At 37.8% G+C, this 14,312-nt stretch overlaps 1 protein-coding gene across 1 annotated transcript; it reads left to right on the plus strand.

The window, feature by feature from the left end:
- Nucleotides 1-1,300: 1,300 nt before the first annotated feature.
- LOC132622349 (G-type lectin S-receptor-like serine/threonine-protein kinase At1g11300) lies at nt 1,301-5,224 on the plus strand. The gene is made up of 7 exons (XM_060336952.1): nt 1,301-3,137; nt 3,361-3,477; nt 3,567-3,763; nt 3,841-4,051; nt 4,179-4,416; nt 4,501-4,651; nt 4,787-5,224. Exons 1-7 carry the CDS (start codon nt 1,859-1,861, stop codon nt 5,084-5,086), a joined length of 2,493 nt encoding a protein of 830 aa, XP_060192935.1. The 5' UTR covers nt 1,301-1,858; the 3' UTR covers nt 5,087-5,224.
- Nucleotides 5,225-14,312: the final 9,088 nt, after the last annotated feature.

Consider the following 14,312-nt stretch of genomic DNA (forward strand, 5'->3'; position numbering starts at 1 on the left):
TGAAAATTAAGCTCCTAGTTTTTTATGAAATGTTAACTTTTCATAATTCAAGTTTCTACTCTGTTGCCAATGTGTTTGCTCGTCAGGCATGGAAGTTGTGGAACGAAAACAAGATTGTCGAATTGGTTGACCCCAAGATAATAGACCTGGAGCTCGAAAAGGAAATTCATAGATATGTACATGCTGGATTATTATGCGTACAAGAATATGCAGAAGACAGGCCAAATGTCTCCACAGTTTTGTCTATGCTCACTAGGGAAATTGCTGATTTACCAAGTCCAAAACATCCTGCATTTACAAGAAGTTTTACCTGTTCCAAGAAAGGCTGCTCTAGAATTCAAGGCTCTGTGAACGATGTTAGCATTACTATTATGGAAGGACGATAGAGATTTAATAATTTAGGTGTAGGCATATATCTTATTCGTTTCCTGTAATTATTCTTGTATGTGACTTTTATATTTAGAATCCAAAAGAAAAGTTTAAACTGAGTTGAGTCCTCTAGCTGTGAGAATTTCAGTCAGGAGATTAACAATTTAGTTATGTTACCAAAGGGTATTCCATATCTGAAGTTGGAGTTCAAATTACAAATTGCTTTCATGCTCAGTCAGCACAAGATAAAGGGACCCAAAAAAATATCTAAGCAAGAAGAGCGGAAGAGTTCATACACAATGTTGTTAACAAGTAGCATGACAAAAAAAATCTTGGTGTTTCCACAAAATTTTAGTATGATGATGATATGATTTGGGCTTAAATGAAGAAATGGAGATTCATATAGCTGGCTCCAACTTGTTTGAGACTGAGGCGTAGTTGTTGTTGTGGATAGGCATTTGGAGATTATTCATAGAGATTTGAATGTTAGCAACATTTTATTGGACAAACAGCTGGACCATAAAAATTCATATTTTGGCATGGGAAGGTTTGTGTTGACATAAGCTGTATCTTTCTCTCTATTTCATAATATAAGGAGATAACAAGTGGGATTGTTGGATGAAGTAAGGTCTTGCATCATTCTCTCTATTTCGCTGTCTAAAGGAAACAGGTAACCATTCAAAATTATGATGTGATGCAGTGGTTAGATGGTGCCTCAACACTCAATGGAAGGAAGATTCTCAGAAAAAATCAGATATTTACAGTTTCGGAGACTGAAGCCTCAACTTTCCGTAGCTCAATTTGCTATTGTTTTGTCAATGCCTTTGGTCTTCAGGCATGTTAGTTGTGGAATGAAAACAAGATTGTCAAAGTGGTAGACCCCAAGATAATAGACCTTCAGTGTGAAAGGGAAATTTTGAGATGTGCACATGTTGGACTATTATTCGGTAGATAATAAGTAGAAGATAGATCAAATGTGTCCATGATTTTGTCTATGCTCACAACCAAAACTTCTAATTTACCAAGTCCATAATAACCTATATTTACGAGACCTTATATGTGAGAGAAGTCATTTTCACTCATTTTGGAGAAAAATATGTTCAACAATAACAAGGTGACAAAACATTTTATAAAATTCCAATTCTCAAATAGATGCCCACTTCAACCTGACACAACATCCTGGCCACTTCTATTCTCAAAGCTAAAGTTACGCCCGAGAGATTTGCAGTATCACAGGAAACAAGAAATACTCTGAAATACAGTAAGCTGTAGAGTTAGAAGCCAAATGGCCACTTAAGAAATCATTTGAGACGCGGGTCCAGCAATTAATTGACACCCGATTGAATGGTAAACTGAAGAGAAATATATAAAATATAAGTATCCAAAAAACTTATTGTTGAGGCTAAAAAGGAAAAGGAAGAGTCATCCTTGAAGTTCTCAGTTCTTACATTTCAAATGATAAACTGAACCTTTTGGCAGAAAAGAACCAATGAGTTTATCTCGAGCTTTTCTTATTTTGCTCTGTTACTTTTATGTGTTTTTTTTCGCTGCCAATGCTTCAGACACCATTAGCAGTAGTGAGCCCGTGAGAGACTCGGAAACTGTATTTTCCAGTGGCAAAAGATTTAAACTGGGATTTTTCAGCCCTGGGAATTCTGCAAATCGTTATGTAGGTATTATGTTCAACCTACCATCACCAACACCGACTGTAGTATGGGTAGCTAACAGAGACAAACCTATAAATGATTCTAGTGGAATACTGACAATATCAGAGGATGGAAATCTTGTAATTTTGAATGGACAGAAGGAGATTATTTGGTCCTCCAGTACTTCAAACGCTATGAAAAATTCCACTGCCCGGCTCTTGGACATTGGCAACTTAGTCTTGAATGACAGCTCAAATGGGAGAGTTCTATGGGAAAGCTTTCAACATCCTACAGATTCTCTCTTACAGCTCATGAAAATGGGCATTGATAAGAGTACTAACACAACAGCTCTACTGAAATCATGGAGAAATCCTGATGATCCGTCTGTCGGGAGTTTCTCAGCTGGAATTCAACTTCAATACATCCCCCAGGCTTTTATTTGGAATAACAACGCTCCTTACTGGCGTTCTAGTCCATGGAATAAACAGATCTATATTGGATTACCAGAAATGAAATCTTCCTATGGCTCTGGTGTTGACCTCATAGCTGATAATGCTGGCACAGCATACCAAACTTATTCCGATGGAAATCAGTCTTGGATACTCTACTATTCCTTGAATTCAACAGGGTCTTATCAGGAGAAGGTTTGGGATCCGAGAAAGAAGGATTGGGTGGTAACATGGGCAAATCCCCGAAGTGAGTGTGATTTTTATGCTAAGTGTGGGCCGTTTGGAGGCTGTGACCCAAAGAGTTCTCCAATATGCAGTTGTATACAAGGGTTTAAACCGAAAAATGAAGGAGAATGGGAGAAAGGAAATTGGACTGGTGGATGCATCAGAAGGACTGCACTAGACTGTGAAAGGAACAAAACTGATGTTGAGAAGGGCAAGCAGGACGGGTTTTTGAAACTGCAGACAATGGGAGTGCCAGATTTTGTAATTTGGGTACCTTCTGCGAAAGGAGACTGTGAGAGAGACTGCTTGAGTAATTGTTCCTGCACGGCGTATTCGTACTACACAGGCATAGGTTGTATGCATTGGAATAGAAGCTTAATTGATACTCAAGAATTCTCCATGGATGGGGCGGCTGATTTGTTCATTCGCCTTGCCTACTCTGAACTTGGTAATATACCTCTTTTCAACCTTAAGCTTTCAATTGTTTAGCTTATTTTATTGGAACAACAAGGAGAGGTGAAAATTTTAGCCTGCTAGTCTTTGGAGAATATTACCAAGAAACTCCTAATAAAATCTACAATACCATAGAAGTAGTCTCAGAATCTCAATTAGTGCTTTCACATCCATGGGTAAAAAGATATAACTGACTATGGTTCATACATGTTTTGCAGCTGCAAATGACAAGAAAGACATCCCTAAAGTAGCTATTGCAATCACAGTCTCAATAGGCTCAATAACAGTTTCCATATGTGGATATCTTTTCTGGAAATTGTTTGCTAAGCACAGAGGTAATTAATCAAATGAGATTTTTCAGAACACAATCTAGGGCTTCTATTTTTGCAGATCACTGGATTTCTGATTGTCCATTCTGAAACAGGAAGGAAGAGAAAAAATGAAGCAGTTTTAAGAGAAGCGTCTCCGAACTATTACAAGGAGAGGCTGATTAAAGATGACATCCACAAATTCAAAATTGAAGACATCACCTTGTACAGCTTTGACATGTTAGCAAATTCAACTGACAAATTTCACTCAGCTAGCAAGCTAGGGCAAGGAGGCTTTGGTCCGGTCTACAAAGTAATGTTTCTCGATGCATCTGTGCATTGTTTTATAAATGAGGGAAGCGTAAAATAAATCAGATCACTTATCCGCAGGGAAAATTGCCAGATGGACAAGAAATTGCAGTTAAAAGGCTTTCACAGTCTTCTGGTCAGGGGCTACAAGAGTTTATGAATGAGGTCGTCGTGATTTCTAGACTACAACATCGTAATCTTGTTAGACTCCTCGGCTGCTGCACAGAGAGAGGGGAAAAGATGCTGGTTTATGATTTCATGCCAAATGGAAGCTTAGATGCATATCTTTTTGGTTAGTGCATGATTTTGTTCATTGTTTTTGCCCGTTATGCCAATTAAGGACTTCTAGACTCAAACGAAAGCTGTAGTTTCTCAAGGAAACAAAATTCATCATACATTTCTGGGTGATAACTTTTCAGGTTCACACCAGGAAAAGTTCCTTGATTGGAGTAAACGAGCCATCATTATTGAAGGAACTGGTCGAGGCCTCCTTTACCTTCACAGAGACTCGAGACTGCGAATTATTCATAGAGATCTGAAGGCAAGCAACATCCTGTTGGATGAATACCTAAACCCAAAAATTTCAGATTTTGGCATGGCGAGGATTTTTGGAGGCAATCAAGATCAGGCCAATACTATAAGAGTTGTTGGCACATAGTAAGTTTGTATTGCTTCCTTCATTTTGTCATGGAGGAACTTTCATCATTAGTCATTGAGTCTCTCTTTTTGTATGTAATGCAGTGGTTACATGGCCCCTGAATACGCAATGCACGGGAGATTCTCAGAAAAGTCAGATGTCTACAGCTTCGGAGTGTTGATACTAGAAATTGTCAGGGGAAGGAAGAACTCTAGTTTTTACGATGCTGAAGATGAACTGACTCTACTTGCATATGTAAGTTCATTCTTGAAACGACGAAGCTTTAATGTTTTTCCTTACTCATCAAACCAAAAAAAAAGAAAAAGAGAGAAAAATCACGAAACTTCGAAAATAATCTTTTGGCTGTTTGTCAATGTCTTTGCTCTTCAGGCATGGAAGTTGTGGAATGAAAACAATATTATAAAATTGATAGACCCCAAAATATTTGATCCATGCTTTGAAAAAGAAGTTGTGAGATGTGTACATATTGGATTATTATGTGTTCAAGAATATGCAGACGACAGGCCAAATGTCTCCACGGTTCTATCAATGCTCACTAGAGACATAGCTGAACTTCCTACTCCTAAACAACCAGCATTTACCCGAGGACATGGTCCACCAGAGCAAGGATCTTCTAAAGCCCAAGGTTCCGTGGACGCTGATTCCATAACTGTAGTGGAACCACGATAGGATGTAATGTTTTCAAGGTAGGCAAAGATCATTCCTTTCCATAAAACTGTAACGATAGCTATTTTTTTTGGAATTTTTACTTGGTGTAGCTTCTTCTAAGAGGTAATTATTGATAATAACTACCTTTTAGTTTATTTATATTTAGTAGGTACTGATTTTGTAAATTACCATTGATAGCTATACCAAAATACATAAAGGTAGAGTGGCTGAAGTGGTTATTGGGCGAGGCTCTCACCCTGCCCACCCAGGTTCAAACCCGGCCAACAACATTTCTTTCTCACATATTTTCCCTAACTTCTTCTCCTTGTATTTGAGTGTATTTCGAAAAAAAAAGCTAGGAAAAATATGTAAGAAAAGTAATGTTGTTGGCTGGGTTCGAACCTAGGGGGCAAGGGGAGAGTCTCGCCCAAATACACGCGAAATACACAACTTTTGCTTAAAAGTAAGCTACGAATTGTAATTTGGAAAATGGTAGCTACTAATGGTAAGATTCTCATGGAAGGTAGTTATACCTATAAGTTTGCCTTTTTTTTTCCTGATGCATAGTGAAACTCTAATGTACATATTACACTTAAAGCTATGATCAACATTATATCAAGGAGTTATCTTTTTGATAAAAGGTACTGGCGATCAAATCTTGAAGTCTGAGGCCCAAAGTTCTTTGGTTTCCATCCAATTCAACAACAACAAACCCAGTGTGATTCCACAAGTAGGATCTAGGGAGGTTAGGATGTACACATACCTTATGTCACGACCCAACCAGAGGGCCATGACAGGCACCCGGAGCTAACTTCCCGAGCACCTCTTCTCATACATCTCATAATCATAACTAGGTGGACCACAAAGATAACTCATAACTATCATAATCTGTAAGGGCATGAGTCCAAAAGATAAATGCACATCTATATAATCATCCTCAACTATGCCCATATGCGCAAGCCAACAAGGCTGCCAAAAATGATATACAAAAATATGAACCGATGAGGTTATAGAACATCTAACTATATACATCTGTCTACGAGCCTCTACATGGAGTGCATAACATCATAAAGACGGGACAGGACCCCGCCATGCCCATATATGTACACAAAAGAATAATACCAGCCGAATCACCGCTCTGAAACAAAAGGAGCCCTCCTGTACAATCGCTAATGAAGCAGCCTAGGGGTTTGGTCCGTCTCCCTGTCTACCTGCGGGCATAAACGCAGCGTCCACATATAAAAGGACGTCAGTACGAATAATGTACCCAGTATGTAAGGCATGAGCAACAGAATGACAAAAATATAGAAATAACATAAGATAAAGAGATCAATCTGTACCTCTGAGTGCCTCTTAAGGCGGATGTCATGCATGCTTAGCTTTTTAAAAAAAAAAACATTTTCATACATACATATATATAATATCTGCCCAGCTATTTAGGCTCGGTGTTATCATCATCATCCCGCGTCCGGGGCATCCCGCGTCCAGTGTAATATCATAATCTGCCCACTGCAATGGTGTGCACATCTACGTGCCTGGCCAGCCGACTATAGCGCGGCACGGTGTGAGAAAATACATATGTCACGAACCAACATGACGAGTGCCCGACTTCTACTTATCAAACACTCTCGTACCTGAATCTTACTGAATAAAAGGGTGGACCATATATGACTCGTAACTGAATTATACTGACTTCTGTATGAAAACACAACGAACTATGCATCAAGGGCTCATAGGCATACATATATATACCTACTAGAAACAACAGTGCAAGCCGACTAGGCCGCTGTAGATACTGTACAACACAATAGAAGCCGACAAGGCTATATGACTTCCACACTACGTACAACTGTCTACAGACCTCTAAAGGAGTACAAAGCTGTAGAAAGGACGGGACAGGGCCCCGTCATACCCACATATACATCAAAATAACATACCAAAATAAACAGCAGCTCCGAACCAAGTGGAGCGCACCGACATCCGCTGAACAGAAGCCCTAAGAATCTAGACCGCCAACCTGCCTATTTGAACGTGCATGGCATGAATGTAGCACCCCCAAGCAAAGGGGTGTCAGTACAAAAAATGTACTGAATATGTAAGGCAACAAGAAGACATAATAAATACGATATGAATCAGAAGGGATACGAGAATCAACCTGAACTGCAACCTGTCACTAAGAGCCATGAGTATGCATGATAATATCTCGAAAACATGTATATCATATATGCATATATACCTTAACCCATTCACTGCCCCGTCGGGCATCATATCATATTGGCCTCTTCGGCATCGTATACAAGCTGATCAAGTGGTTTGCGTATATAACGCCATAGCCCTTCTCATGCCCCATAATGTCATGATGCATAAGTGTATATATATATATATATATGTATAATGCATGACAAAGCTTATAAAACTCGGAACTCCCTTCGGAGTGACTCTCTAGTCATCATACTCATACGCCTCATTCGGGACTTGGAATTAATCAAGAAATGTATGGAAATGTGAAACCTCGTACATGCCCCTTCGGGACTTAGGAACTTAAGGAACAATATGCTTGGAAGCTCAATCATAGAATGTCAAAGAGTAAACTTCTCTAACATTCTAAGAGTAGAATCATTATGAAGCAACATTCATCTACGTTTCGTTCTATCATAGGTCATGCCAAAATGAAAGAAAGGATAACCTTAACATACCTCCATTCGATCTTCGAATGACCACAACGAGTCAACCCTTCAAATATACGTTTAACCTATTTAAGACAACAAGTATCAACATAGCTAACAACCCAACAACATACTACAACTATGCCAACACTTTGTCAAGCAATCAAAGAGCGACGAGTTCCTGAAGCTATGTACAATGGTGTACTCCACACCTGGCCGCTGTTTAACAACAAAACAAGCTCCACACGAGCTTCCAAATCCCCACCAATCTCCGTACAACAGGAAAACTCCATAATAAATTTATATAATTACTACAACTTGAACTCACGGCTTCCGATCAGCGTCCTGTGAGTTCTTAAAATTCATAACATAACCTATAAACTTGAGTTCCTATAGGGATACTCTTGAAATTCTTAGTGGAATCTAACTAATCTAAATATATCATGATGGTAACACAGGTGTTAGCTAATTCTACCTTATATCCTATATTTGATAAAAACTTACCTCGGATATTTGTCAAGATTGGTCTTGGCTGAGAGTCAATTGAAGAGCAACCACACTAGTTTTGTTGTTGGTTTTTGCACAGTAGCCAGTCATGTATATAAAAGGATACTATTTATTGTATATGGACGTGTATTAGGATAATGTAATCTTCGTCTTGTAAATCTGTAGGATGCCAGAAGTTAATTCACACCACAAAAACTATTCTTATTAGGAATATATATATATATGGTACTAACGTGGCTGTAAAACAGTCCCTTATTAATGTTACTGGACTTCAATAGATAATCATCCATATATCTCATATTATAAAATCAATAAATCTAAAATACCTTATAAATTTAAAACACATACTAACATCTCTCAAAAAGTTATTATATGTAGATTTTTTTTTTCACATTCTAATTTTTTTCCAACCTAATATCAAAATTACAAATTTTTATACTATAAATTTAAAAAAAAAAAGGGAAAAAGACAACTTTCTTTTCTTATGAGGAAATATTTCTACCTTTATAGTAAAGAAATCCCATCTACGAATTTCCACATATCATTTGCATTATTTTGAAATATATCCGGAAGTAGTAATAATGAAATAACTATATAAAATCATACTTATCAAATTTTTACTAAAAGGTTTCACTTAAAGGAACACAACAAGAAAAAATATATCTAGCAACAAAATTATTTTTGTTGCCATAGATTGATTATTGTTGCAAAAAGTACTTTTGACAACAATTTTTTTTTTGTTGCATAGACTTTTCCCAGCGGTTGATGCAATAACTTTTTTTATTGTTGCCAAAAGTACTTTTTGTAACAATAATCAATATTATGACAACAAAATTAAATTCTTTGGAAACAAATAAGTTCTTTGCCAACAATAAAACTAAGTTGTTACCAAATATTAAATTTTTTGTTACCACTTCTAAACTTTCTTGCAGTGGAACATCCCATGTTCAAGGCAATAATAGTTTCGAAATTCGTCAAAATTATAGGGTCTTATATCTGTAACCTCATGAATGACCTTAATCCCTTCAATCTCATGTGGATTTACTACGACACATCTTACTTACGAAAATACGGGATGTAACATCCTTCATATATATAAAGCATGCATGAGAGCCCAAATGAAAGCTATGACTCTATCGGAGTGACGTAGGGTCGGTAACCCTCCGATTTCCATTATGGAATCATCATCATCGCTATATCTTACCTTGAGAGAACAACTACCATAAGACGAGATCAACAACAATGAACAAGATCAATAACTGCGAAACAAGGATCAATGCTATCATAAGAACATCAAGAACTATAAGCTTTAACATTTCTAGAAATGGAGTTGCCATGGAGGACATTTGCATATATGTTCATATCGGAGTGATCATTCTATAAGAAAGAAAGGGTTAGCCTTAACACACCTCGTCGTCTCCTTACTACTCCTCGCCTATCCTCATGAGTTTGCAAATCTACATTCAAGATGATTCACACTAAGTTTAGGTCGTTGAAACGATTGCAAGATCAAACTAGACTATTAGGTGAGCTAACAAATTTTAGGCAGCATCTCCCCTATATAACTTACTTCCACCAAATTCTAAAACAGCTCCCAAACTTCCTTAACAAAATCAACAATACCATAATCAAAAGGTTACATTAAATTTATGCTCAATTCAATCCCAAAACTTCTTTTCATAATCAATCCATAATAACAACTTCAACATAATCCTTCATACACTTGTATACAACACTTCCTCATCATCATTATTATCCCTCCTAGCAAGACTATACTTATAACATACTAATAATTATAGCTCAAGTTAATTTACAACTCAAAATATCATCAAATTCATATTTGGACTGTTCCTTTAATTTCTTCTCCTCAAACCTTAACATAATTACCAAATAAACTCATAAACATGGAATTAAGATGAAAACTTACCTCAAAATTCAAGAACACTTCAATTCTATGGTTACTCTACCTTAAGAAATACTCACCCAAGCATCTTTAATAAGAGGAGACAAAGAGAAGGCTCAATTGAATGCGATTTCCATGCAAACCCTAATTCACTAAACCCTAATCATGGTGACCCTGGCCACTGGCCGGCAGCCTCCGGTGGCTGGCCAGCCTTTGGCTTTAGCTTCTACATCTCAATTCCCACCTCTAAATTCCACGAGTCCTACCGATAACAATCCCATGACCCAGCAAGACTCCAAATCCAATAACTTTGTGCAGGCTCTTGCGGGCAATTCTGAAGTTAATGTTGTAACACCTCGTAACTTCAGACGAAAGTTTGACTCATAAGATGATAATATAATGGAACCAATATGAGGATTATAGGAAGTGTTTTGAAAACCAATTAAGTCATAAGAAATGTCTTTGGGCAAAGCAAAGTTGAAAACCACTCTACGGAACATGTTTGCAAGAGAGTTTATAGAAGGTCATACTTCCAACGATTATAACCCCATTATTATTTTGGAATTTGGGAAAACATCCTTGATTAAAGTTGTAGCCCTTTGAAATAGCTTTCCAACGGTATATTATGGAGGTCAAATGGACATCTTTGCAAAGAGTTATGCCCATTTTACTGAAGCCTGTCTTCGCTGGAAAATGGGTGACTTCGACGGGAAGATCGACGTTTCGTCGATCTGATCGACGGTTCGTCCTTTGAACCGTCGATTGTGAATTGTTCACTGGAAATTTGACCAATTCGACGGAGCAGATCGACGCTCCGTCGATCTGATCGACGGTTCGTCGTTTGAACCGTCGTTTGGTCCGTTAAGTACGTTTTCGGGTCAAAAGTCGGGTTTACGCGTTTTCTTGTTATATTTGGGGTTGGGGTTTATTTCCCCAACACCCCATTCACGAAAATTCTCTCTAAACTCAGAGACAACAAATCCCAAACCTCAAGATCTTCCAAGGTAAGTTTTTATCATGATTCTAAGTTGAATTTAAGTCCCTAATCCCTTTCTAACTTGAGTAAAACTCTTCTAATCCATAGAGTTAGGATTGGAACATTTTTGTTGGATGTGGAAACCCTAGAACCCGAATTCAAGAGGATTGGACTTCAAAAAGGTAATGTTTTTATCCCTAATCATTTATAGTTGTGAATTGATGAATTCTTGGGAGAATAATATTTGGGTTGGATGAAGAGAATTATATGAACTATGCTAGAGTTGTTGGATTGTTGATTTGGGATTGTTGTATTCATATGGGTGATGAAGAATGATGTTAATTACATCTAATTGAGATTTTAGCATTAGCTAGAAGTAAAAGAATGGAGATTGGGTGAAGAAAACACCATTAATGAGGGTTATAGAGCTTCATGCCCACTAAGTGTTTGATAAAATGCTTAGATGAACAAAACATGGATATTGTTGCTAATATAGGATCCCTATGACTTGTATTGCTATAGATTGAAGTTGAAGGGGTTGAAGGACATTGTGATACTCTCAAAAGCGGAAAGTTAAGGTATGTAGAACTTCCATCCACATGTGGGAATCTCTACGTTCTTCCCCATGATTCGTTTCGTAAAATATATGAAGTTCAAATCCTAGGGCATTAAACCCAACATATTGGTAGCCCGTAATTATGTATGTATGTACATGAATTTTGTATCTATGTTCGTTATTGTATTCCTAATCTTCCATTACGGATATTAGGAATCCTAGCTAAATCCATGAATCATGAATTCTTCCTCATGTGTTCTCATTATGTTTATATGAAACTTTATGATTTCATCCAGCAAGTTACAAGCATGTTTTCAAGTCAAGTATATATATATGATTATGAACTATTGTTATTACTCATGCATCAAAAACATGTTTTGCAAGACTATGACAAGTTATCTTATGAAACTATATTTACAAGTTATGATTTATGAAAATCATGTACAAGTAAGTTATGATTCATGAAAACCATGTACAAGCAAGTTATGATCATAAATACCATGTACAAGCAAGTTACGATTCATGATATACCATGGGCAGCAAGTGCCACTATTTTCATGTTCATGTTTTGGGAGTTGCATTAATTACCGAGGAGGGCTTCAGATAGCCTGAAACTACGTAGCCACCGTAGGATGAGGATCGCTCCACCCATGTCCCGGACGATCTCTCATAATGACTGGATCCTTTCATATTTTATTAAATCTCATGTTCCCTGGCAAGGACTGAGTGTTCTGCTGGCGGGACGCAAGCACCAGACCATGGATCGGTTATAAGTTATTGCTCTCCCTACTTATGATATTTTTACCATGTTTTATATATATATGTATGCACTCATGTTCATGTCCAGGTTTTCAGTTTCAGTTCTTATCATGTTATTCCATGTCCCATGTTATTTCTTTCAGTTGTTTTACATACCAGTACATTCAATGTGCTGACGTCCCCTTTTTATTGCCCGGGGGCCTGCATTTCACGATGCAGGTACTGATATACAGGACGACACATCTGCTCAGTAAGACAACATTCGTATCAGCTTATTGGTGAGCCCCATCTCATTCGGGGTTTAGTCAACTTTTGTTTTATGCTTAGTTATGCATCTGAAGGTACGCTGGGGGCCTTGTCCCAGTAAGTATGTTTTCCAGTCAGACTCATGATAGAGGTTTCATAGACTAGACAAGTCAGTTATGTTATGTCAGACATTCGGAGTCGTATAGCCATTTTTGGCTCATTCATGATTATTTCCGCACTCATGTTTAAACAAGTGTTTTTATTAAGTATTATGACTTACTACGTTTTATAAAGGCTCATCATGCATTCACGTTATATTTCCGCTCATGTATGTATCATGATGATTCAGCAAGCCATGTGGTTCGCTCGGTCACACGCAGTCAGGCACCGAGTGCCGTGTTACGTCCAGGCCATGGTTCGGGGCGTGACAAAGCTTGGTATCAGAGCCAGGTTCAAGTGTCTTAGGGAGTCTATGAAACCGTGTCCAGTGGGGTCACTTTTATATGTGTGTGCGCGCCACACATATAAACAGTTGACCACCAAGACATTCAGGATTGTCTCATTTCTTTCTACTCTAGATCGTGCCATGAAGCTTAGAGCAATAAGAAACTTCTCTTCCTCTCGAATTACATACGTTTCGAATGCGCAGGAGATGAACAGAAAACTCAAGGTCCAAGTAAGGATGTTTACCCATAGGGGGTACAATTGTGCAGTACTTACTGGTAACGAATGAGACTTCAAGTGCTATTGAAAGTGGAATACAATGTAAGTTGCCCGAGAAGGGGTGTAGTGGAATGAATGGTATGTTGAATGATAATGATGTTCTTGAGAAAGGAGAATGGAATACAACAGGGAGAGGATATCAGAGAAATTAGAAAAGGAGCTAAGTCAACAGGAAAAAGGTAAATCATGGAGGATCTCAAGGAAGTGGTGGTAGACAGTTTTCTACCGAAGGTCATCAGGACCCACTCCATCTACAGTTAAAGGTTGAAAGGGAAAACAAACAGGAAAGTGTATTAGGTATAGTTTGAGTTGGACATATGAGGTAAGTTCATCATTTTTATACTGTTGTTGAAATTGGAAACCCTGTGTGGCTATGATATGATATGATATGATATGGTATATATGTATATATGCTGGCCTTGTGAGGCATTGTTGGTATTTCCTGTGTGCAGGTTTTGGGATAGTAAGAAATACAGAGGAAACTCTGCCAAATTTTTTCTAGAAATAGAAGGAGAATAAGATATAAGTTCGTAATATGTCTGGAAAAGCCATGTCAACAGTAATGATAAGATTTGACTAAGTTACGAGTACGGCTGACCTTGATAAATATAATTTGATTTCCTATTCAGATGAACACCTTGAGTGGGTGACAGTCCGGATACATCCGAATGTGTGTTAGAAACCAAGGGCTTAAGTTAATTTCAGAGTTGAGTGATTAGTGGAAGAAGAAATCAGCTAAGCCGTAAAAGAGCAAACTACAGAAGAATAGCCTTTAAGAGTTGTCAAAAAGGGGTTGCCCTAATATTTACAGTGTGAGCAGAGTTAAGTCGTTAAGATGAAGTATGCCAGTTATGAATACAGTAGCAACCCGTTCATGTAAGTAAATTTAGTTTTTCCCCATGAGAAATTGC

Source organism: Lycium barbarum, chromosome 12, assembly GCF_019175385.1.
Source record: "Lycium barbarum isolate Lr01 chromosome 12, ASM1917538v2, whole genome shotgun sequence".
NCBI classification, from domain to species: Eukaryota; Viridiplantae; Streptophyta; class Magnoliopsida; order Solanales; family Solanaceae; genus Lycium; species Lycium barbarum.

Coding starts and splice junctions, on each gene's coding strand:
- LOC132622349 (XM_060336952.1), top strand. CDS start 1,859: ATGAGTTTATCTCGAGCTTTTCTTATTTTGCTCTGTTACTTTTATGTG. Junction 4,052..4,178: donor CTTAGATGCATATCTTTTTG/GTTAGTGCATGA, acceptor ATAACTTTTCAG/GTTCACACCAGGAAAAGTTC. Junction 4,652..4,786: donor AACTGACTCTACTTGCATAT/GTAAGTTCATTC, acceptor TTTGCTCTTCAG/GCATGGAAGTTGTGGAATGA.